The sequence below is a fragment of the Anabrus simplex genome, chromosome 4 (assembly GCF_040414725.1).
Source record: "Anabrus simplex isolate iqAnaSimp1 chromosome 4, ASM4041472v1, whole genome shotgun sequence".
Classification (NCBI taxonomy): Eukaryota; Metazoa; Arthropoda; class Insecta; order Orthoptera; family Tettigoniidae; genus Anabrus; species Anabrus simplex.
In genome coordinates, this window is record NC_090268.1 from 327,741,655 (window position 1) to 327,766,259 (window position 24,605).

General features: G+C 39.1%; 1 protein-coding gene across 1 annotated transcript in view; it reads right to left on the minus strand.

Moving 5' to 3' along the window:
* LOC136871954 (RNA polymerase II-associated protein 3) overlaps window positions 1-24,605 on the minus strand; it is a 50,763-nt gene that overhangs the window by 10,907 nt on the left and 15,251 nt on the right. Inside the window, exons 5-7 of the mRNA XM_067145710.2 lie at window positions 19,588-19,715; window positions 10,341-10,845; window positions 4,115-4,495 (exon numbers count right to left, since the gene is read on the minus strand). Of these exons, the coding sequence (XP_067001811.2) occupies window positions 4,115-4,495; window positions 10,341-10,845; window positions 19,588-19,715 (1,014 nt within the window). The remainder of the gene's footprint in view (window positions 1-4,114; window positions 4,496-10,340; window positions 10,846-19,587; window positions 19,716-24,605) is intronic.

Sequence of the window (24,605 nt, forward strand, 5' to 3'; positions counted from 1 at the left end):
GCACTCCCGTACCTTCAGGGGCTGCCCAATGCTCTGTTTCAGCAGGATAATGCCCGCCCACACACTGCTCGCATCTCCCAACAGGCTCTATGAGGTGTACAGATGCTTCCATGGCCAGCGTACTCTCCGGATCTCTCACCAATCGAACACGTGTGGGATCTCATTGGACGTCGTTTGCAAACTCTGCCCCAGCCTCGTACGGACGACCAACTGTGGCAAATGGTTGACAGAGAATGGAGAACCATCTCTCAGGACACCATCCGCACTCTTATCGACTCTGTACCTCGACGTGTTTCTGCGTGCATCGCCGCTCGCGGTGATCCTACATCCTACTGAGTCGATGCCGTGCGCATTGTGTAACCTGCATATCGGTTTGAAATAAACATCAATTATTCGTCCATGCCGTCTCTGTTTTTTCCCCAACTTTCATCCCTTTCGAACCACTCCTTCTTGGTGTTGCATTTGCTCTGTCAGTCAGTGTACATCGAGCTGACAGGCCGAGAGACAAGTGGGAGTTGGTGAGTTAGAGTGAGAGTGTGGGTTACTGTGAGTTGAGGACTTGGGTGATATCTGTACTTGTCAGAATTGACTTGAGTGAAATAGAGTCTTGCCTTGTGATGATAAAGTGAATAATCAGTGTGTGGATGTTGATATCTGTATTTGTCAGAATTGGCAGTTGTGTTGTAGTGCTGTGTATGATTGCGAATCATTGTGCAGTTATTAAGTCAACTGAGTGAGAATTGTGTGTTGTAAGGAATTTACATAAATAAAATCGCTTTGAAAATAATAACACTGGTGTGAATTTTGAACGGTCACTGAATAAATCACTCACAAAATTAGCACAAGTAGGGGTTTTGGTTTCTTTTGCACACAGAGCTACAAAGTTGTTACACATCAAACCATACAGGTTTACACGGGTCCATTGTTTAGAACCTGCTGATCCAGCCACAAGCACGAGACACTGTGAGTGGTATCTTGTATCACTAAATTATCGTTTAATCGACCCACGGCTCATGTTCTGTTCGGATGAGGCCTAGTTTCATCTTACGAGTCGTATGAACAGTCATAACTCTCGCTACTGGTGTGTAGAAAATCCTAATGGTGTTCATTAAGTTCCTCATTACGAGAGGAAGATTGGTGTTTGGTGTGCGGTTAATGCAAGGTGAATAATTGGGCCTATTTTTTTTATAAGACAGCGTGAAATGCTAAAGGTACCAAGATGACATTTTGACTCCGTTCTTTCATCAGTTAACAGAAGAAAAAAAATTGTGTGGGTGGTTTCAACAAGATTCAGTCCCTGCTCATTCAGCAGAAGATTCCTTTCTTACAATCCCAGAAGTGTTTGCAGAAAGAGTGATCAGTGCTGGTCTATTTCCCCCTCGTTCTCCAGATCTAATAGTGTGTTTTTTATTTGTGGGGTAAACTGAAAGAAAAAGTGTACCAAACAAATTATCACACATTGGAGGAACTGAAAGGAAACACTACGAATGAAATCAGAAACATTACTGTGGCAGAACTCACGCACGTTAGCCGAAATGCGGTTACCAGATACAATGTCTGTATAACCCAGAAACGAGGACAAAAATAATAATGTTATTGGCTTTACGTCCCATTAACTACTTTTACAGTTTTTTGAGACGCCGACGTGCCGGAATTTAGCTCCGCAGGAGTTCTTTTACGTGACAGTAAATCTACCGACATGAGGCTGACGTATCTCTGCACCTTCAAATACCACCGGACTGAGCCAGGACCGAACCTGCCAAGTTGGGATCAGAAGGCCAGCACCTCAACCGTCGGAGCCACTCACTCCGGTAGGAAGGACGACACCTCCAGCATCTTTTACAAAGTAAGATTACATACAAGATTGTATACATGCCTAAAGCCGGGCAGTCGTGCATGACATAAGTTCAGATGAGGCAACTACCGTAGTGCAGTGTACAAACACCATGCGTACATCTTTATTACATATCAATCTCTGTACCTGGTGGTAAAAGTCGCTATCAGTTGTATCCTCCTACTAATTTCCATATCCAGTCTTCTGAAGAACCAGAGAAACAAGGAAATGCCACTTGGTCCTTGTTTCAATGATGGTGAAATCCTGACATTCACCTCCCCACGGTAGAAAGGGGGCAACGACTGCATATAAAAATAATATTTTATATGCAGGTGGCTAACGAATGAAGGGACCGATTATCTCTCGGTATAAGGAGATCCCCTATAACAAGTGCCAACAGTCTCTTTGAGAGTGGATAAGTGGGTATGGGTAAGGACACTCTATTGTCCTGGGGACAAGAAATTGTTCCCAAAGGCGGAGGAACCAGTTTGGTCAACGGCATTAGGATGCAGAAGGCAACGGGATACCACTGCATTAAAGATCCTGAGAGAGATTCCAATAAATTCACATGGCATAGCTGCAATGTCAAGATCAGAGCTGGCCGTATGGATCGTCTACCTCCATTTGGAGACAACGTCTTAAGAAGAAGTCTTCCATTTTCTCTCAGTTCACTTCCCAAGTATTTGAAGTGTTCTACTATTTTCAGTTCCTTGTCTCCAATTTTGATAGCTCCTTTTCCTTCTTTACTTCCTCTACTCATCACCTGTCTTGCTCTTCTCCACACTGATCTTCAGTCCCCATTGTTCAATCCTTTTATTCAGTACATTCAGCTATTGTTGCAACTCCTCTTCTTCTCCCCACATCAGATTATCATCCACCAACATCATTACAATAATTTTTTCCCCCTCTTTAATCTTTCCTTGCTGTCTTTTTGATGTCACCCATCACCATTATGAACAAAAGAGTAGCCTTACAAAAATGTTGCAAAGTTTGGGCTGGGAAGACTTGGGAGAAAGGAGACGAGCTGCTCGACTACGGGGTATGTTCCGAGCTGTCAGTGGAGAGATGGCATCAGTAGACGAATAAGTTTGGATGGTGTCTTTAAAAACAGGAAAGATCACAATATGAAGATAAAGTTGGAATTCAAGAGGACAAATTGGGGCAAATATCCGTTTATAGGAAGGGGAGTTAGGGATTGGAATAACTTACCAAGGGAGATGTTCAATAAATTTCCAATTTCTGCCACCTGCCCTAAATGCAGATCAGTAGTGATTGATTGAACAGTAAAGGTGACAACACACTCCCTTATTTTAGCCCACTGTCAATTCTGAACCATGAATATATTCTTGTAATATGCAAGGCCAACATCAAGTATGCTTTAGGTAAAGTTTTTAATTTTAAAGCAGCACTTTCAGTAAATGCACCACCTTTCACGACTTTGTCTACCCAGGACGTAAAAGTTGGAGGAGTGATTTGGATATATAACAGAGACCCTATAGCTAATAACAGAAAACACACACACAGATCAAAATTCATAGCCATGATACACGACATAACATGGTACATGCTTTTTTTTTTTGCTAGTTGCTTTACGTCGCACCGACTCAAATAGGTCTTATGGCGACGATGGGACAGGATAGGGCTAGGAGTGGGAAGGAATCGGCTGTGGCCTTAATTAAGGTACAGCCCCAGCATTTGCCTGGTGTGAAAATGGGAAACCACGGAAAACCATTTTCAGGGCTGCCGATAGTGGGGTTCGAACCTACTATCTCCCGAATACTGGATACTGGCACATGGTACATGAACCACGCTTTGGCTGACTTGTGACTGTTTCAACATCACCCACTGTCAGAGGCAATATGGTGGCAATTTGAAACATTCGGTAGGTGCATCCACAAACGTTGGCATAACAATTCAACATTTCATACAGCTGAGCACAGCAGTACACTGCCAGGGAATGGAGTTCAATGAAAGAAGCAAGTCTCGAGACTTGGTTCGTATGTTGAAAATTAGATAAAATCTGTAGGTTTCTCTGTGCCTATTTTTTTGGATTTCTACTAAGTAAATATTTTGTTAAAAACAACGTTATGCATTACTTTGGGAACTACCTCCATAGTTAGATTATCTTTAGCAATATTTACTGTATATTGTAATCAGAGTATTTACATTTGCAGATAAATTTTATTTCTGATAACACTCAAATATACTGTAATATTTTGATACTTTCATTTAATAACAATAGAAGTCCTTGAGTAATTTTATGGCATGAAGAGAACTTACCTTCAAAAACATAAATCTTAATTTTTTGTTCGATTTCACTATTTTCCAGGATAAAAGGAACTGCACTGATGATTTTGGTACAGGAGGAACCTGCTGCGAAACATCAGCATCTGTGTCATGTGCTTGTGAATTCACAGTCTGTTCTTTCAGAGGTTTATCATCTGTACTATCACCAAACTGCTGTTTTTGGTCTTTAATAACTTCACCAGTTTTAAGATCTTCAGCATTTCTTGAATCTGCTATTTTCTGTGATGGAAGATCATTCACCATCTTTCTCTCTGGAGGGACGGTTGGAGCATCACCACAAGATTTGCTTTTATTTGTTATATCTACAATATCATCATCACAAACATCTTGTATGTTAATTCTTTTCAGTGGTTTCTGAAAAAGAGAAACAAAATAATACTTCTTTTTGTGTTTACATTTTATATACCCATTGATAAAGAATTAAACGAGAAGTTATAAATTGTGTACAACATAAAATAATATAAGAATTGACTTGATAATAATGTTATTAGGTTTACTGTATTTTATTTACTTACATAAGAAATAATTAACAAAATTATTACTTTTTTTATAACCACTAGCATTCAAACAGACTTAAGTTATACTGTGTGCATATTGAGTACAGCCATATCATACAGATCTTCTGTACACAGCTACACCTAAAATGATGAAGCATAACTGAGAATTAAACCTGAGACCTACCTTTTCTCTTAACCCTCTTACTCTCAAGGTAACGATATATCATTACCCATGTCCAGTCCAAAGACCGTTGGGGTAACAATATATCAACACCCACTGAAAGCTTGAAGTTCTACAATTCCTCATTAGATGGCGCAAGTGTGCTGAAATAAGCTAGCAAAATGTCAACTTCCATTTATTCATAGAGTTGGTGTGTTGTGTTTTTCACTTTTTACCGTGAAGATGAAGTTTGTTTATTTTCTTGAACATGAGGTTAGCTGAGATTAAGTCATGATATTGTGGTGATTTTTGGTGCTGATTTTATTGGTTCATACCTACTAGATTGTAGAAATTTTTTTTGCCATTTGCTTTACGTCGCACCGACACAGGTCTGATAGCGACGATGGGATAGGAAAAGCCTAGGAAGTGGAAGGAAGGGGCCGTGGCCTTAATTAAGGTACAGCCCCAGCATTTGCCTGATGTGAAAATGGGAAACCACAGAAAACCATCTTCAGGGCTGCTGACAGTGGGGCTCGAACCCACTATCTCCCGATTAGTGGATACTGGCTGCACTTAAGCGACTGCAGCTATCGAGCTCGGTCTAGACTGTAGTAAGTAGGTCATTAATATAATTGTAGAAGTGTCTTTGGAAGTTTTTTATGTGTTATATTTAGTTTATATTAGCTGTGTCTTAGCATACCGTAGGTAAATAAAATTGTTGTGTGAACATTTTTGCATTATGGCTGTGTCGTCACTTCGGCTAAAAGTCTGTGATATTATTGGGTATTTAGACGAAGACTGTATAACAGCACAAATTATTCAGCAGTAAGCTAATGTGATTATCTATGCTATTATTAATGAAATGTTAATAATGTATGTCTTCTGTTTTATTCTACTGTACGATGGATGACAACCTGAATTTTAATCTTATGATTATGTTCCTATTTTTTCAATAAATCTGAAACTAGTGTACACAAAGAGATCAGAACACACAGAGGTGTAAAAAATTATATTTTCTTCGGAATGGAACTGCAAATGTGACCCACAGTAGGAAAGGCTCAAATATTATTTAATATAATTCTGTTTGAGATCATGTTATTCTTAGGTGACTTTCTTGATAAATTCAATTTCCTTGCAAGTTCCTTCAATCTCTTTTTATTTCCACCACCATTCCTAAGTCTATTCCTTTCTGTCCTGCACCTCCTTCTTGGCCTCTTTATTTCTCTGTAATAATACAGAGGGACATTACCATTCCATACCACCTTTAATGGTACACACCTGTTTTCACACTCCTCAACAATTGCTTTAAAATCATCTAATAGACTGTTTATATTTTTATTGACCATTTTCCACTGATCATCATTGCTTTTTAAAAATTTCTGTGCCTTTAAAAAAAAATTATCAACAATATGGTATTGCCTAGTAATCTTCCTTTTACAACTTTCCTTTCTATCATATTTATTTTTCTCTATGACAAACCCAGCTTCTATAAGTGTTAGATTCTTCATTCCTTCAAAACTAATTTATGATTGAATACAATTAGAGAATACCTGAAAAAAAAAAACCATTTAACAAGAGATTATACCTGAAAAGAAACAATTTAGAATTTTGTGATAAGTTTTTCTTCTTTGATGAAGATTAAATCTGTTTTTTTATTCCTTGTTTTATATCACTTTGAAATTTATTGATTGGGTTGCATTTGATCTCTTCTATTCCATTTCTTTTTCAGGTATAATATGTTGTTAAAATGTTTTCTTTCTTCGGTATTTCTAAATGGTATTTAATCGTACACAGTTTTGACAGTATGAAGAACCTAACAGTTACATATTAACTAAATCAAAACTGAAAAGAAATGGCTTCCAAAACAAAAAACAGAACCAAAAAGACTTGATAACCACTTATACCATCTACCACTTCAAGAGCTCATCTGATTTTATCAACACCATGGCTAGAATATTTTCTCCTCTAGCTGGTTCCATCACTTTCTGATTTAGCTGTCCTCCCCAGATTAACTTATTTAGTTGTAGTTAAAGAGTTCAGTGAGTTCATTTGATGTTAAGGGGGACAAGGTTTAAACTTGAAGTACCCTACACATGTCCTCTGGTTGGTGGTAATAGAGCAGCAACAACAATAAGATGCCACCGTAATGCTCTACTGGGCCTCACGGCTATGATAATTGAGAAATCAACTTAAATAATAATAAAAACAGTCCTTCTGAGGACTCAATTTCCATACCCGAACCTTCGGCTCTCGGTTAACAATCTGCCAACTAATATCGAAGGCATCAGTAAGGCAAAAAGTGAATCCTTCTGGATCACTCTGTGGATGTAGTTGTGCTTCAGGAAACTCATACAGAAGATGACCAACTGAACTGTAGGGGTAAAATTCCAGGATACCAGTTAGCGACAGCAGTAAGTCATCCAAGTATGGCATTGCCACTTTGGTCAGGAAAAATATAGTGAAATATGATGTACTTGTAAATGTTGTGAATGAAACTTTCTCCTCCTCTTCATTTATACAACTGCAGAATGTTGTGATAACCAATGTATATAAACCACTCAACTGGTCAGATCCCATCATGTTGGTACTTATAGAAAATAACATTATCATTGGAGACTTCAACAGCCACCACAGTTTATGGGGATATGATGACTTTGATAAGAATGGTGACAGATTGTTTGAATGGATGGACACAAGAGACCTTAAGCTAGTCTACGATGCTAAGGACATAGGGACATTCCACTCTGGCCGCTGGAATACAGACTATTCATCTGATCTCTTTTTCGTATCTTCTAATCTTATGACAACTATCCTAGTACACAGGCAGGTACTGAAAAATTTCCCTAGAAGTCAACATAGACCCATAATTTACAAAATTGGCCTGCAGATACCTGTTATTAGGTCTATACCTAAACCTCGCGAGAAATTTGTAAAAGCTGACTGGAACACGTATGCATTGCACACAGATGCCAATATTACATGGATAGCTCCAACTTCAGAAAATTATGAGAGGTTTGTTGGACTAATAAAATCTGCTCATCATAATTTATGAATTTCATACCCTTTGATAATAAAATCTGCTGCAAAAAGAACCACCCCTCAAGACTATCAGAAGGATTACATTCCAAATTGGAATGAGGAAACCAGTCGCTTGTCTGCTGAATATGAGGAAGAACACGGTCAAGAGAAAGCAATCGAACTCCTGAAATCCCTAGATAATGCTGGAAGGGAGACTTGGGTAACAACTGCAAGGGATCTTAATTTCACACACTCCAGCAGAAAAGCATGGTCTCTCATCTGCAAGCTCGATCCAACTTCCATTTTTTTTTTTTTTTTTTTTTGCAAACTGCTTTATGTCGCACCGACACAGATAGGCCTTATGGTGATGACAGGATATGAAAGGGCTAGAAGTGGGAAGGAAGCATCCGTGGCCTTAATTAAGGTACAGCTCCAGCATTTGCCTGGTGTGAAAATGGGAAACGACAGAAAACCATCTTCAGGGCTGCTGACAGTGGGGTTCGAACCCACTATCTCCCGAATACTGGATACTGTGATAAATCTCATAATTAGACCGTATTGAAGATAATGTATTAAAGTTAAAAACTTTTTATTTTATAACCACCTATTCAATACAAAGATAATGCACTCAATTATTTATAAAATATTCATGAGGTACATTGGTTAATAGGACATATTTCGTTCGTCTTTGCGAACATCATCAGCTATAAATAACAAAGCCTAAGGTCATGGCCCTGAGTTTATTTAAATGGTTAAAAATGTCGTTATATTAAAAGAATGGTAAAATTGTGATAAAAGTAGTTGCATAGTATTAAAATTAGACTGTAACATAGTATAACGATTAGCATAAAGAATTTTTCATAAAGTACAATGAATATTGATAATCTGAAAAGTAAAAACAATCATAAGGGTTATTAAATTAGAAAAGATGTAATAGTAGACATTGAAAAGACTTCGATGTTTGAAGCGTGGATTAATTGTAGAGTTGTTGGGTATAAACTTGAAGTTTGAAATCCATTAGACCGGTGAAAAAATTTGCTAGCGGTAACAGCGTGAATAGGACAAGGCAGGCCACTTGTTATTGCCTCTAGTGAATTGTGTTGGGTTGAGACAGATAATATTGTAGGCACTGAAATATGTCCGTATGTGACGTGTGGATAATGTTGAAAGCATGAACTTTAAATTTTTAAATCTGCTGTGATAGAAAGGGAGTGTCCGCTGCCGTTAGCTGCGTGAGGCTAACTGGCAAGCACGCTTTCAACATTATCCACACGTGGCTCTACGCCTCTGTATTCGGGAGATGAAGAAGGGCTGGTCCCCACCGTTGACTGTCCTGAGAATGGTTTTCCATTCTCCTCTACGGTGAATGTCAGGACAGTTCATAGTTTAGGCCACGGCCGCCAACCCTCTCACCTTCTCTGCACATCTCCTTCACCATAACAAATCTCCAGGCCTGAGAGGTGGCGTCACCATCTAAGAGGCCCGCCTCCCCCTTCAGGGGAGGAATGAAAACATTTTAGTAGTAGAAGTAATCACTAGAAATATATACGAGTGTGTGTGTGTGTGTGTGTGTGTGTGGGGCAGTATATTGCAAAAACTATGTACAAACTAAAATAAAATCATAAAATCATTTTTCAAACATTCCTCAGCCATCGTCCATTCATTGTAACATCATAATTTTTAACAGAACTGACAATGTGACAGAAATAATACTATTCAGAGGCAGGCAACATCCAAAAGGATATGATGCGTACCATACTCCTAGAACCAAACCAGTCAAGGAATTCAGTCAAAGTACGTTTAACATCTGCTGTAATAATATTTTGGTATACTTTTGAATATTACAGTACTATATTTTTTCTTTATGTAAAGAGCTACTTTAGTGATAAACCTGGTAACAACAGTACTACCTGAACGGAATAACATTTTAAGATAAAAATAGACTAACAGATAACAATATGCATGGATGTTCAAGTAAATTATCCGATCAAAGATTCTTTAAGATAAAAGAGAAAACTAGGATGAAAGTTTTACAGAAAAATACAAAACAAATAATCTTTAATAGAACTTACAAAAGGAATGTGATAGAAGATTAACGTTACAGACTGCCTACTTCTTAAACAAGGAAATAAAAGCAAACCAAACCCCATGGTACCATAGCCCCGACGGGCCTTGGCCTACCAAGCTACTACTGCTCAACCCGAAGGCCTGCAGATTATTAGGTGGCGTATAATCTATGCAACAAATCCTCTTGGCTGTTATTTGCGGTTTTCTAGACCGGGATCACCATTTCACCATTAGATAGCTTCTCATAGGCTGAATAGACTTCAAACCAACCCTCAGGTCCAGGTAAAAATCTCTGATCTGGCTGGGAATTGAACGCAGGGGGTCCGGGTGAGAGGTAGGCACACTGCCTCTAGACTGTGGGGCTGGCTTAAACTGGGAAATGTTAGCATCAGATAATTATAAAAGTAGTAGTGAACATAAATAACAACAGCAAATAGACTTTTAAAATGCTACTTACTTTTGAACGTAAGTGTGGAGGTTTGTGAATAGTCTGCACTAGTCTGACATCGCCTGTTTTCCAGGGTCCTTTTGACGAGATGACACTTTCTTCAGCATCTCCTCTTCCCTTTCCAAGAACTTCTTCATTTATGACACCCTTTTGATCTTTTGCTATTACCTTTTGAGGTTCTTTTGCTTTGCCAGATTTAATAGCACCAGAAGAGGAAGTAGACAACAGATCAGTCTTCTTCTCAGGTTTTGAAGCAGTTGAAGAGGAAGGGGGTAATCCTATTTCTTTCTTAGTCTTCTTTGAAGATGGGGAAAGCAGTTTCTTTTCTATCTTTGCCAGGTCATTCTTTGCAACAGTGTTATTTGGTTCAAGTTCTAATGCTTTTTCAAGGTCTTCCTTAGCATCTTTGTATTGCCTGAGTTCTGTTCGTGCTGTTGCCCTTCTAACATAAGCTTTTACATATGTGGGGTCCAACTGAATGGCTGCAGTACAATCAGTTTCTGCTGACTTTAGGCTGTAAAAACAAAATTAAAAAGATTATTGATTAAACACACAGTAACATATGGTTTTAAAAATAGAAAAATATTTGTTACCGTCCTTTCCAATACAAAAAGCATAAGTTAAAAATAGCTTTCAGGATTACTCACACCAATTAGCTTTTAAATTCTCATACTATCAATGACAACAATAAATTTACAAACTCTGGGGTATACAAATTAAAGTGTCAGTCTTACCCCTCAACGTATGTAGGTCAAACAGGCCGTAATTTTAATATAAGATACACTGAACATGGTAACGCCTTGAAGTATAACCGCTACTCAGCCATGAGCGAACACTGTAAGAATCTAAATCACAAATATATAACAATTGACCAAGATTAAAAGATTTTACATTACGAACAGAAATGTAGAATATTTATACTGGTACTGATTAATACAGTAATTCTTCACTTAAGTTAAACAAAATTAATGATAAGAAGAATGTTTTGCTTGAAACTTTTGGCCCACTTCTTTGTCAACAGTTTAATATTAAGAATTAATTTCACCGTCGACATTTCAAAACTATACCCGCCTTTCCCTCAGTATCCCCTTCGCCCCCCACCCCCCCCCCTTCTGCTTCCCCTCCCAAAAACACTAAATCAGACCCGCCAACAACACACACGTCTGGTGTCAACAGCAACATGAGAGAGACAAGATCGTGCCATTCGAGAGGACAGCCACCTAATGAGTAAGTTGGTTGGATCCATATCCTTTTATTTCACACGGTGTTTTTGTATTACCCATTTATTTCCTTCATTTTTCCCCATTGCAGATTACATGTACTCATTTGATGAATTCACTACTTTGAGCAACACAATTCTGAAACTCTCAAATATCGCACAACAACTGATTCCAGCTGCTCCATTAACAAAATATGGGCACCTTGGAAGATCGATTTTCCATTTTAAAAAGGACTAAAAAAGTTTTTACCTTAACCAGAGAAGTTTAGACAAGAGGACTTTTCACCTCAACATCAACACAGGTCTTTTAAGTGTCAATCATGATCACTGTTCTTTTAATTCTACACAATATTTTCAGTGTTTTATTTGTTAGTCTATATATGTAACATTTTAAGCTTTCTACTGAAGATGGCTTTTAGATAAGCCAAACCATGTAAAAAATAAAATAAAAAAATAAATCCTTTTTTATTGAAAAGGAGGGTAATATTAAGGTTTTTTTTATTTGTAAAGTGATAGCCGTCAATATGGAATGGGACTTATAACATGCCATGGTAACCTATGGTGTTAGAAAGCAAGTTGCTGGCACAGTAAAAAAAGATAACAAAAAGAAATATAATGTTATCCCATTCCCATTTGACAACAGGTACCACCAACAGGAATAGTTAAATATGCATAACCCACAGTAACCAGTTCCCATAGATTTGGAGGGCAGATAGGAGTTTCTCTGAGCAATACTGTGACAGGAACTTCCTTGAGTTAAACCCCAACTACTTACATATACAAAGGGCACTAGGAAAGTTTTGCAATGTGAATGAACACTTTAGATTTTTTCAAAATAATTTCCACCACACTTGATACACTTCTCCATACGTCGAAACCACACTGAACCAACTCTACCACTTTTCTTTGGTTACATTTTCACACTCTTGATCCCATGCTGCCAGAAGCTCCTCGTCAGATGCAAAACGCCGCCCTTTCAGCTTCATCTTCACTTCTGGGAAGAGTGTGAAGACATATGGGGCAAGATCAGGACTGTATGGAGGGTGATCAAGCACAGTCAACCCTGATCTGGCAAGAAAATCCATTGTTACATTAGCATGATGTGCTGGAGCATTGTCGTGATGCAAGAGCCAAGTGCTGAGCCGTGACCTTGGACGGAGCTGCTTGAGAGCCTGGATGACCTGAGGCAGACAAGTCTCATTGCACTACTTCGCAGTAACTGTCCTTTGCGTTTCTAACACAACCCGAGTCAGGATACGCCGTTTAGTGAAGAATACTGCAATCATCCTTTTCTTCACTGACCTTGACTTTCGCAGTCACAGAAGTACCCTCATCTTCAAACAGCCACACCTTGTTCTGGGATTTTGTTGGGACATCGTAATAACAAAGCCAAGTTCCATCACTTGTAACAATGCTATTGACGTTACGCAAAGTCCCATTTTCAAACTGTTTTAGCATTTTTTGGCACCATTTCACTCGATGTGCCCTTTGTTCCTCTGAAAGTGAATGGGGCACCCAAAGGGAACAAACCTTTCTAACATGGAGATGGTCGTGTAAAATTGACTGAATAGCTGGTGCAAGGATGTGGAGGGTCTCTTCTACCTGCCGATATATCAACCACCTCTCTTGCTGCAACATTTTCCTCACAGCTTCAATGTTTTCCTCAGTCACTGATTCAGACAGTCGCCCAGAACAAGGATCGTCTTCAACCCCAAAATTTCCCCTCTGGAACTCTTTTTACCAGCGGAAAATTGTTGTCTGAGACATTTCCTCCAGGTACTGGTCAACAGTTAATCCACGAGCAAAACTATAGCGGATAATTGCGCGATATTCACCTTTAGACCACACTGACATCTTAACTTGCTTTCAATCCCACTGCTTGGTAACAACTGGTGTCCTTGCTGTCTTCTAGACCGGTTTTCACCTCTCTTTTCATCTCTCACCATAACAGGGGCGTCCAGCCAACCGTTTTTGCGTATTGAAAAACTGTCCTAGTGCCCTTTGTACACTCATCAGTACCAATACCACAAGGATGAATAACCAGATAATAGTACAGAAACAGTGTTGTGGATCCCAATATGATTGATTAACACCAAGGAAGGAAGTGCGTGTGTGTGTGTGCGCGCGCCTAAACATAAAACTATATATAATATGATTAACTGAAAATCTTTGTTAGTATCTCACATTCAAGGTAACCCCCGTGACGACTACTACTACTACTACTACTACTACTACTACTTGTTTTATGCCCCACTAACTACTTTTACGGTTTTCGGAGACGCCGAGATGCGGGAATTTTGTTCCACAGGAGTTCTTTTACGTGCCAGTAAATCTACCGACACGAGGATGATGTATTTGAGCACCTTCAAATACCATCAGACTGGGCCAGGATTGAACCTGCCAAGTTGGGGTCAGAACCAGAGCCTCTACCGTCTGGGCCACTACAAGAAATACTAACAGATTAATAATAAGTATAGTAAAAGTGTAGTAATAATAAACTTCAGCATTCCAAACACATGTCTTGAGTGCTGAAAATATAAACATGAATTCCATGGTTTTCAGATATTAAACATATAATTTTTGGTTTGACTAGGTTCTAAGTAATTGTAATTAAAGGATGTAGCATCCCGTGGTCACAACCATGAGGAAAAATGACTTCCATGTCCCCATGACAAAATCCAGTATACGCCACAGCCAAGATATTAAATCAAATAACCTGCACTTCATACATAACAAGCTGCCTGGTGTTAACCAAGGATTCATCATCTCATTTCCACTGTCGCCACTCAGAATGCAACGATTGTTTATTGAAACCTTGGAAGAAGTTTCAATAATTTTACGGTTCCAGTTTCCCGGGTACTGTTCACGAGCCTTCCACTCTCTCTTATTGAGATACGTTGTGCTGTTACTGACATCCTCTAGTGAACTGAGTTTCAAAAGAACATCAATAGTTAAAGCTTCAGTTGCAGTTAGAAGAGGGACAGCCTACTGATATATACTCTCACTTCGTGGATAACAGCCTATTATAAATGATAGTTCAGGAAACCAACAGGAACGGCAATGAATTGTTAACAAAGTCAATGATAAAAAAGCAAGTCTAGAGGTGTGAAATGGAAGGAAACTAATGTTGAGGAAATGAAACAGTTTCTAGGAATTATCATGTGTATGAGTTGTGTTCCTCACGCAACTATTAACTCACACTGGTCTAAGAATGACTTATATGATGTGCGAATTATTAGATGGGTAATGCCACGGGATTGTTTCCTTCTCCTCTAGAGATTCTGGCACTTCACAAACTACGAAGCTAAGCAACAATCAGGCGATCATCTTTATCAAATCCAACCCCTCCATGATAAATTAAACCAAAATGCTGAGAATGCCTCCACAATGGGGAAAGAAATGGTTATAGATGAAACTATGGTTCCTTGGAGAGGCCGTTTAATTTTCAGAATGTACATTCCTAAGAAAACTCACAAATGTAGAGTTAAGGTGTATAAAGTGTGTATGAAAGAAGGCTACAATGTTAGAACGAAGATCTATGCAGGAAAATCCAGTGCGAGTGAAAGCAGAGTAGGTTATGCTCATTCTGTTGTAACGGAGCTCCTAAGTGGATTTCTGACTGAAGGATGTATCTTCTACGCCGATAATTTCTACACCAGTGTACTGTGCCGTATCCAGCCATGAATTAGTGACCCAGGCACATACATTCAAAATTTTATTAAAACATGTTCTGTATTGGGCGCGCGCGGATCCGAGAGGGGAAACGTGTGAGCACTGAAAGCCAGGGGAAGTTCCATCCAAGGAGCGAGTGCGATAGAAATAACTGTGTGACGTGAACAGAAGAGGGCAGATCTCGATCGCGTACCACGTGATAATGCCGTGGGGGTGAAAATCACGGATAGCCAACATTCCGCACAGAAATTTTATGTGGGGAGCCAGCCTAACGGGACGAAAAGGTGAGAAGAGATTAAATTTTCATCTCAAATTATACTATGATTAGGAGAACAAGTGACACCACAGGCATCTTTGGAATTATGTAGAGAGATTGTCAGGAAAGGGTATGCTAAATATCCCATGGAATTCAAATTATGCAGAAGTGACTATCACATAAAGAAAGCGTCCCTATGCGATACACGGAACACGTGGCCTGTGGCGGGGAATCCCACAATTGCCCAAGAGGCAGGGATGACGCTATGGATATTGAAAAAAGTTTACGAGTGGATTAGCTTTCGCATACAATCAGGATTCATGGAATACGTGTTCACTGCGACAGTTAAGAACCCACCCGCCGTCCCCCAGAAGTAATTTTGCTTTTATAACCTAATACAATTTATCACGAGCCATAGTCCATCGCCTAACTACGTTCCACCATTTCCATTGGGTGAGACACAATGGGATATGACGTCACTCGTAGCAATGAAGTAAATGAATTCCATTACCAACCCGTGCACAAGAAATACACAACCGCCCAGACCAATGGAGGTGTCGCGCGGCATACTAGAGGCCTAGAGCCGCTTCGCGGTTTCTAACCTGGGGCCTTACGCCCCCAGACTCCCTTTGCTTGAACCAGACCAATGGACGTGTCACGCGGGATACTAGAGGCCTAGGGCCGCTTCGCGGCTTCTAACCTGGGACCTTACGCCCCCAGACTCCCTTTGCTTGATCCAGACCAATGGCTTTGTCACAGACCAATGGTCTAACCAATCCAGACCAACGGCTTTGTCACTAACTTACCCTAACCAATCCAGACCAATGGAGATATCACGCGGGATACTAGAGGCCTAGGGCCGCTTCGCGGCTTCTAACCTGGGTCTTTACGCCCCCATACCCCCTTTACTTGATCCAGACCAATGGTCTAACCAATCCAGACCAACAGCTTTGTCACTAACCTACCCTAACCAATCCAGACAAATGGAGGTGTCACGCGGGATACTAGAGGCCTAGGGCCGCTTCGCGGGTTCTAACCTGGGGGCATATGCCCCCAGACCCCCTTCGTTTGATCCAGACCAATGGTCTAACCAATCCAGACTAATGGCTTTGTCACTTACCTACCCTAACCAATCCAGACCAATGGAAGTGTCACGCGGGATACGGCCACTTCGCGGCTTCTAACCTGGGGCTTTACGCCCCCATAACCCTTTTACTTGATCCAGACCACTGGTCTAACCAATCCAGACCAACGGCTTTGTCACTAACCTACCCTAACCAATCCAGACCAATGGAGGTGTCACGCGGGATACGAGAGGCCGAGGGCTGCTTCGCGGCTTCTAACCTGGAGGCATACTCCCCCAGACACCCTTTGCTTCATCCAGACCAATGGTCTAACCAATCCAGACTAATGGCTTTGTCACTAACCTACCCTAACCAATCCAGACCAATGGAAGTGTCACACGGGATACTAGAGGCCTAGGGCCGCTTCGCGGCTTCTAACCTGGGGGCATACGCCCCCAGACCCCCTTTGCTTCATCCAGACCAATGGTCTAACCAATCTAGACTAATGGCTTTGTCACTAACCTACCCTAACCAATCCAGACCAACGGAAGTGTCATGCGGGATTCTAGAGGCCTAGGGCCGCTTCGCGGCTTATGACCTGGGGGCTTATGCCCCCAGACCCTCTTTGCTTGATCCAGACGAATGGCTTTGTCACGAGATTCGTAAATTCAGAAGTAGCGCCGCTGCACTAGGACTAGTTGTTTATATGAACATTTGGCAGCTCTGTCCACCACACGATCAAGCCCTTCGGAAGATGCGAGCGAGAGAGAAACAAATGACAGTGCAATCGCGCCTAGATGCGTGCACTGGAAAATGTAACCTGTTCCGAATTTTTGCCTGAATGTCAATGGTATGAACTCTTTTTTTGTTTCTTTCCACAAGTTGCTTTACGTAACACCGACACAGATAGGTGTTTTGGCGACGATGGGATAGGAAAGGCCTACGAGTGGGAAGGAACTGACCAGGGCCTTAATTTAGGTACAGCCCCACCACTTGCCTGGTGTGAAAATGGGGAACCACTGAAAACCATATTCAAGGCTGCCAACAATGGCGTTCGAACCCAGTATCTCCTGGATGCAAGCTCAAAGCAGCGCGCTGAACACATTTCGATAAAGATGTTATACAAAAGTCAATGTAATTCGATGTGTGCTTCATAAGCTTCCCAATTTAACTTATTTTAATTCACTTTAATGTTAGTTCACTCAGTTTTCCATATTTAATGTCATTTTAAATTCACTATCCTTCTGCCTTTACAATTCTATTTCTTTTTATTCAGTCTTCACTTTCATTCTTGTCCTATGGAGAATAAATTTTAATTTTAGTTTAAACAGAGTCAGTCCGTTTTATTTAGTAGAGTAGCCCTTAGAGTCCTTATGTACCCCAACAAGATGTGGCGGTTGGTCTACCCCCGAGATAAGAGAAAGTAAGTATTCAAGCAGCACCCGGAACTTCATCATCTAATTCGTGCGAACTAGTATAAGAAAGGTATAGTACTTCCAACTAAATATTTTCTCAGAACTCGGTACACCTGAAGAGCATGTGCAGAGAGAGCACCGTGCAGCTGCCTTGATCCCGTCCCTCCCAGTTGCAGTACAGTTCAAGTTACCTGGTGATGGCCATAAAGTACGTTAACTTGTGCCCTTGAATTCCCCAAGGCAATGCAGCTTTTTCTGGCACGATCCTGAAGGAGGTGAGCTGTGTGCACCTTTTTAATCTCTGGCAGTACCAAGAATCAAATCTGGGCCTCCAAGGATGGCAGTATATAGTGCAGTAATTTTATATCTCCTTCAGCATAAAGGACAATAGTGAGCTAGTAAAGAGAGATTCAATGAAAAAAAGAAAAAGTTCTATCCTTAATTAACTGTGAAGGTAATCTGATAAGAGCATGGGCAGCATCATTATAAGGAAACACTAAAGCTGTATAATGGGAGTTGGATTAAGTACGAAGGATACTGAAGATGTGTGTACAAACATCTATGAGATGAATTTTGAAATCAGTATTGTACGTGAAGTCTCTGATTTGGCTACCAATGGAAGTAATAAACTTGACACTTATTTTGTAAGGTATTTACAATTTACTTTTATCCGAAACAGATAGGTCTTATAGCAAGATGGGATAGGAAAGGGCTTGGAGTGGGAAGTGGCCGTGGCCTTAATTAAGGTACAGCCCCAGCATTTGCCTGGTGTGAAAATGGGAAACCACGGAATACCCTCTTCAGGGCTGCCGACAGTGGGGTTCAAACCCACTATCTCCCGAATGCAAGCTCACAGCTGTACGACCCTAACCGCACGGCCAACTCGCTCGCTACGCCAAAAACACACAAGAAATATGGGTATAGTACCATGAGCACCAATGATGAGATCATGAATAGAGAAGTCTAAATGATACCTGGTTTTATAATAGGACATGGTTGACTGGTCTGTATAATAGGGAAGACAATAAAAGCTAGATAGAATCAGAAATGAAGAAATAAGAAAGAGTTTTGGAGTTTCAAAACTATAGAAACAAGCAAGCTGAAATGGTATAAACACATGACGCGAATGGGAGCAGATCGAGTTCCAAAGAAACCAACAAGAAAGAGACCAGAAGGTACGCCTTGTAAAAGGTAAATGGATGCGGTGGAGGAGAATGTAGAGAATGTAGGGAAGAGGATAGATACATTGGAAGCAGGAAGAAGAGTAGTGGAAAGAGAGACAAAGATGAAGATTTTCGATTCATAATCAATCCAGAAGAGAACTGGATATGAAAACTGAAGAAGACACTTCATTATTGTGTACACAACAGGCAGTGTACATGTAAATAGATTAACAATTAACCTTAGCATGAGGAGAGAAGAATGGAGAAGAAATTTACACAAATTTTTAAGAATTTGATAAATTCTGTCACTCAGACAATAAGATTCAACATCATCAGAAAAAAATAGTATACTTAAGAAGTAAGTAGCATTCTTTATATTAACATTACTGTCAGCATTAACAAAGTTGGCATGAATATACCAATTAATTTTGCCATCATAACTGAAGGGGGTAAAAAGTATTACTTACTCTTTTGTTTTGAGGAAGCATAATGCTCGATTAGCATAAAATACTGGATCATAGGCATAACACTTGATTGCTCGGTTATAATACTGGATTGCTTCTTTCCAGTTCTGCTTCTTAACTTGTTCATTACCCTAAAAACATAGTTACAGTACATATAAGAAACTGAGTTACATAAACCAGCAGGGATTGATTAAATTATCAGGGGTCAAGAGAATAATCCTTTCCATAAGGTCTTCCCCATTATTTAAAAAAATTAAAACAAAAACTAAAACTGCTAAAGCCAAAAATAATGAAAACATTATTGTAAGATGTATTTAATGAAAAATTAATATTTGACAGCACAGATTATTTCCCTCTATTGAGTTCTTATTTTTACAACAGGAAATTTAAAAAAAACCATAATCAATTTAATCATATATCCATAGCTATTAACAGTTAATTACAAGTTCACTCGCATTTCAGTTTTCTACTTGACACTGTTTATAGGTCCTACACATGATCATGGTCAAGCACACTCCACGACATGCCAAACTCTCATTCTTCTCACAGCACAGTGTCCTTCCAGAACAGTTCACAATTAGCAAGCCTCGTTAATTCTGTGTAGCCGTCTGATGGAGGGTCATCCCTGATAAATGGCTTGCCGCAGACTCGCGTCTGTCTGCTTGCATTCACTCACTCATGATTGGTGTAACACTGACTTAGTCAAGACTAATTTCAGTCTTGCCTGATTTCATCTTTAAATAGGACCACAGAAGCTTCTTGTAGTATCCAATTCCAGATCAATCTGGGCACATTCTTCACTGTTAAATCAGCTTCCAGCTTCTTGTAGGAGCTTCCTTATTGTCAATCTCAATCATATGCCAGCACTATTGTTTTACTAGTTGCTAGCCCTGCCAACATTGTCGCTAATAATAATAATAATAATAATAATAATAATAATAATAATAATCTTCCTTCCAAGTATTGGGCCATGTGACCCGTTACGGTCTTGCATTTTACTTTTTGCAAGACTTGAAAGCAATCAATAATAATACTACTTTATTAACGGTAATATCATTTTACATAACAGTAGAGAAGAATAAACAAAACAAAACACACTAAAATGAAAGTTCAATGGAGTATAAGTAGAAAAATATGTACAGATATATACACAGGTTATATTACAAGTAATCACAGGAAAGTAATAGTCAATTCTGGAGATTATGTAAGTGATTTCTAAATTTTGACAATGAACAGTTAAATATATCAATATCCACTTTGTTTTAGAGATCTTGACATTTGTTCAATTGGCCCACTGAATGCGTAGTTAGTTCTATGCCAATTTGTAGACAATGTATGCTTGAACCTTGTGCGTCTGTCTGGTACATGTACGTTAATTTTTGCAAGGATTTGTGGACAATTCACCAAGGAATGAAGCAATTTAAAAATGAAGAGTGTATCCAATAATTCACAGTGTAGTGACAAGCTATGCAGATTTAAGGACTGTTGTAGGGATGTATAATCTATCATATGAGAATCCTGCTCTAAATGAATATAAATGAAGAAATTTATGTTGTACTGAATCTAATCTATGGATAGAAATCTGATGAAAAGGGTTCCAAACAGGTGTACAGTATTCTAGTATAGGGCATACCATAGACACATACAGCAATCGATAGGTAGCTAAGTTTGAAAATTCTCTAGAATATCTAGTAATGCAACCCAATCTTTGGAATGCTTTCTTACAAATATGTTCATTAAATGATAGGTTATAACTGAATAAAACACCAAGCTCATTAACTTCTGAAACAGGAGTTAGAATGTTGTTATTACTAAATTTGTACTGAAATGATATTTTCATCTTGATTTTTAAAAGACAATATTATTTGACATTTCTCATGATTAAGTTTCAACCCATTTTGAATACAGTACTTTTCCAGATGATGTAAATCTTCTTTAAGTTTTAAACAATCAAGTGGACAATTAATTTGCATAAAATTTTTTGCATCGTCAGCAAACAAAAGCAATTCAGAATTCTTAAGAATATTTTTAATGTCATTTATGTAGAGAGTAAAAAGTAAGGGTGCAAGGTGAGACCCTTGAGGAACTCCACTGGTAACAATAATAGGTGCAGAAAAATGATTCCTTATTTTAACAATCTGCAGGCGATTTTTAAGATACAATTCAAACCACGAGAGGAGAGGCCCATTAATTCCGTAGCCTGTTAGTTTTTGCAGCAAGATATCGTGGTTGACAGTGTCAAAAGCTTTTGAGAAGTCTGTATAAATGCAGTCCACTTGGGAGTGGTTCTCTATTGCATCCAAGAGGAACTGATAGAATAAAAGAAGACTGCTACAGGTTGACCGTCCTGGAAAGAATCCATGTTGCTCATCAATGATGATGTTTCTAAAGAGAGGTGTGATTCTGTCAAGAATTATTGAGTCAAAAATTTTTGGAAATATGAGAAGAAATTATAACTGGTCTATATTGTTTTATGGCAGTTTTATCGCCATTTTTGAAAACTGGACTAACAAATCCTTTCTTCCAGTCCACTGGAAAAATGCCTTGGTTTAATGATAAGTTGAACAGATAAAAGAGTGCTTCACATAAAATAAATGAACAGTACTTGAGCAGGTAAGTTGAAACACCATCAGGTCCTACAGTTTTCTTTAATTCCAGAGATATCAGTTTGTTGTAAATTTCTGCCTTACTAATGTTTATAACTGATAGATTGACAGAGAAAGGATAATCATATGACATACTACTACTATTCTGATAAGAAGAATAAACAGATGAAAAGTGGTTAACAAAATGATTGACAATATTTTCTCCAATATCTGTTGTAACTTCATTAAGATGCATTGTTGAAGGAATATTATTACATGACCTTTTAGAACTTAGATATTGCCAGAATTTCTGTGGATTGGAAGTAATACTTCGTTCACAGTTGGAGACATACATTGTATAACAAGATTTAGATTCAGACTTGCATTCATTTCTTAATTTCGAGAAATGCTCATAATCACTATTGAGACCTGATATTTTGTATTGCTTGTGTGCTTTTTTTCTTTTCAATAATCAGGGACTTCAATTTATGATTAAACCACTTTGGGAATTTGGGAGTCTTAAAATCCCGTATAGGGCTGTAAAGTTCCATGCCATAATGCTGTGCTGGTATCATCATTACTCCTCCCCCACATTGCTTTCACGGCCTTTACTGTCACAATTCACAATATCATAAGTGGCTCTGTGTAAGAAATTCATTAGGGCTTCATCTGAATACTGCTATCTCCAAAATTTACAACAAACTGCTTAAGTCTGTGTTTTACTAGCCAGGGTTATTTCATCAAATTCCTTTCAGTGTTGGTTGATCTATGCCTTTAACTCATTGTACACTCCTGACATACACTGTAGTGACACCAGTCATCATCATCATCATCATCATCATCATCATCATCATTTTCCAGCTCCAGTTTCCCAGGTGTGGTTTTAAAGCGCTCGTCACTCCTTCCTGTCAAAGTACAGTTTCTGTTCCTCTATGTCCTCTGATTTCACTGTGTTTATCCATCAATTCCCTGGCCTCCCTACTGGCTTCTCCGCTTTCACTTCTCTGTCAAACTAATTCCTTGCTTGCCGTTCTTGCTCCATCCATCCTCGTAACATGTCAAAACCACTGTAGCTTGCATTTTCCTAAAAGCTCGGTAACAGGTATTTTGAAGCCAGTCTCCTTCATGTTTGCTTCATTTATAACTTCGTCTTTTCTGGACTTTTGGTTCACTGTTCTGATGAATTTTATTTCTGCTGATTGGATTTTACTATTAGCCTTACCGAGCGAATTGGCTGAGTGGTTAGGTTGGCGCAGCTGTGAGCTTGAATTTGGGAGATGATGGGTCCGAACTCCACTGATGGCAGCCCTGAAGATGGCTTTCCGTGGTTTTCCATTTTCACACCAGGCAAATACTGGGGCTGTACTTTAATCAAGGCCATGCCCGCTTCCTTTCTACTCCTAACCCTTCCCTATCCTATCATCACCTTAAGACTTATCTGTGCTGGTGTGAAATAAAGCAATTTGTGAAAACAACAACTACTAACTTTGTTATATACCTTCTTCAAGTCTATAGGCGAGAACCGGAATGAATTAAGTATGAAACACGGTCAATTTTTTTTCTGGGGTATTTTACCATCCCACAGTAGTCCTCACTTGAAAATAAAATTGAGAAGCTTACTGAATCCTATTAAAAATTTCTTGGTTTATTGTGTTACCGGTATCTTTTGAAATTATAGTTCCAAGGTATTTGAAGTTAGAAACAGATTGTAACAGAATTCCCTATAGAAAAATGATTGAAAATGTGCCTTTCCAAAGATAGTAATTTCAACGTTTTTTTATTTTACTGATGTTTAGTCCATTCCAAAGATTTAGTTTCTCTTGTACTTCTGCTTCATTTTCTCCCCAGATCAAAACTCATCTGCAAATATTAGTATTAGGCTCTTTGAAATGTTCTTTGATGGATTTTATGATCCAATCCGTGATAATGATGAATAGTAGTGGAGACAAGGCACTTCCCTGCTGGTCTCCTCTTTTAGTTTCAAACCAATCTGATCTTCCATCCCCTACCTGGACACAGCTAAAGTGTTTTTGATAGAGCATCTTCCTTTAACAATGAGGAAGTTTGGCACATCTATACCTTCTAAGGCTTTCCCATATTATACCCCTACACACACTGTTCTAGGCCTTCTCAATTTCCATAAAAACCACTACTAAGTTCTTTCTATATTCCCAGTGCTACTCTGTTAGCATTCTGACAGTGACACTGGTCACTTTCTAAAATACCTTGCCACCTTAGCCTCCATTCACACTACCTCTTTGTTTCCAACAATGTCACTTCACTGTACACCAGCGGTACACTACCTGGACTGGTAGGTAATAATCTGCGGTCCATGATATGTTTACCATTTATCATAATAACAAAAGCAAGACAGAAACAGAAAACGAAACATTTAAATTATAGGGATATAGAAAATATTTTAAATACAGTATATTT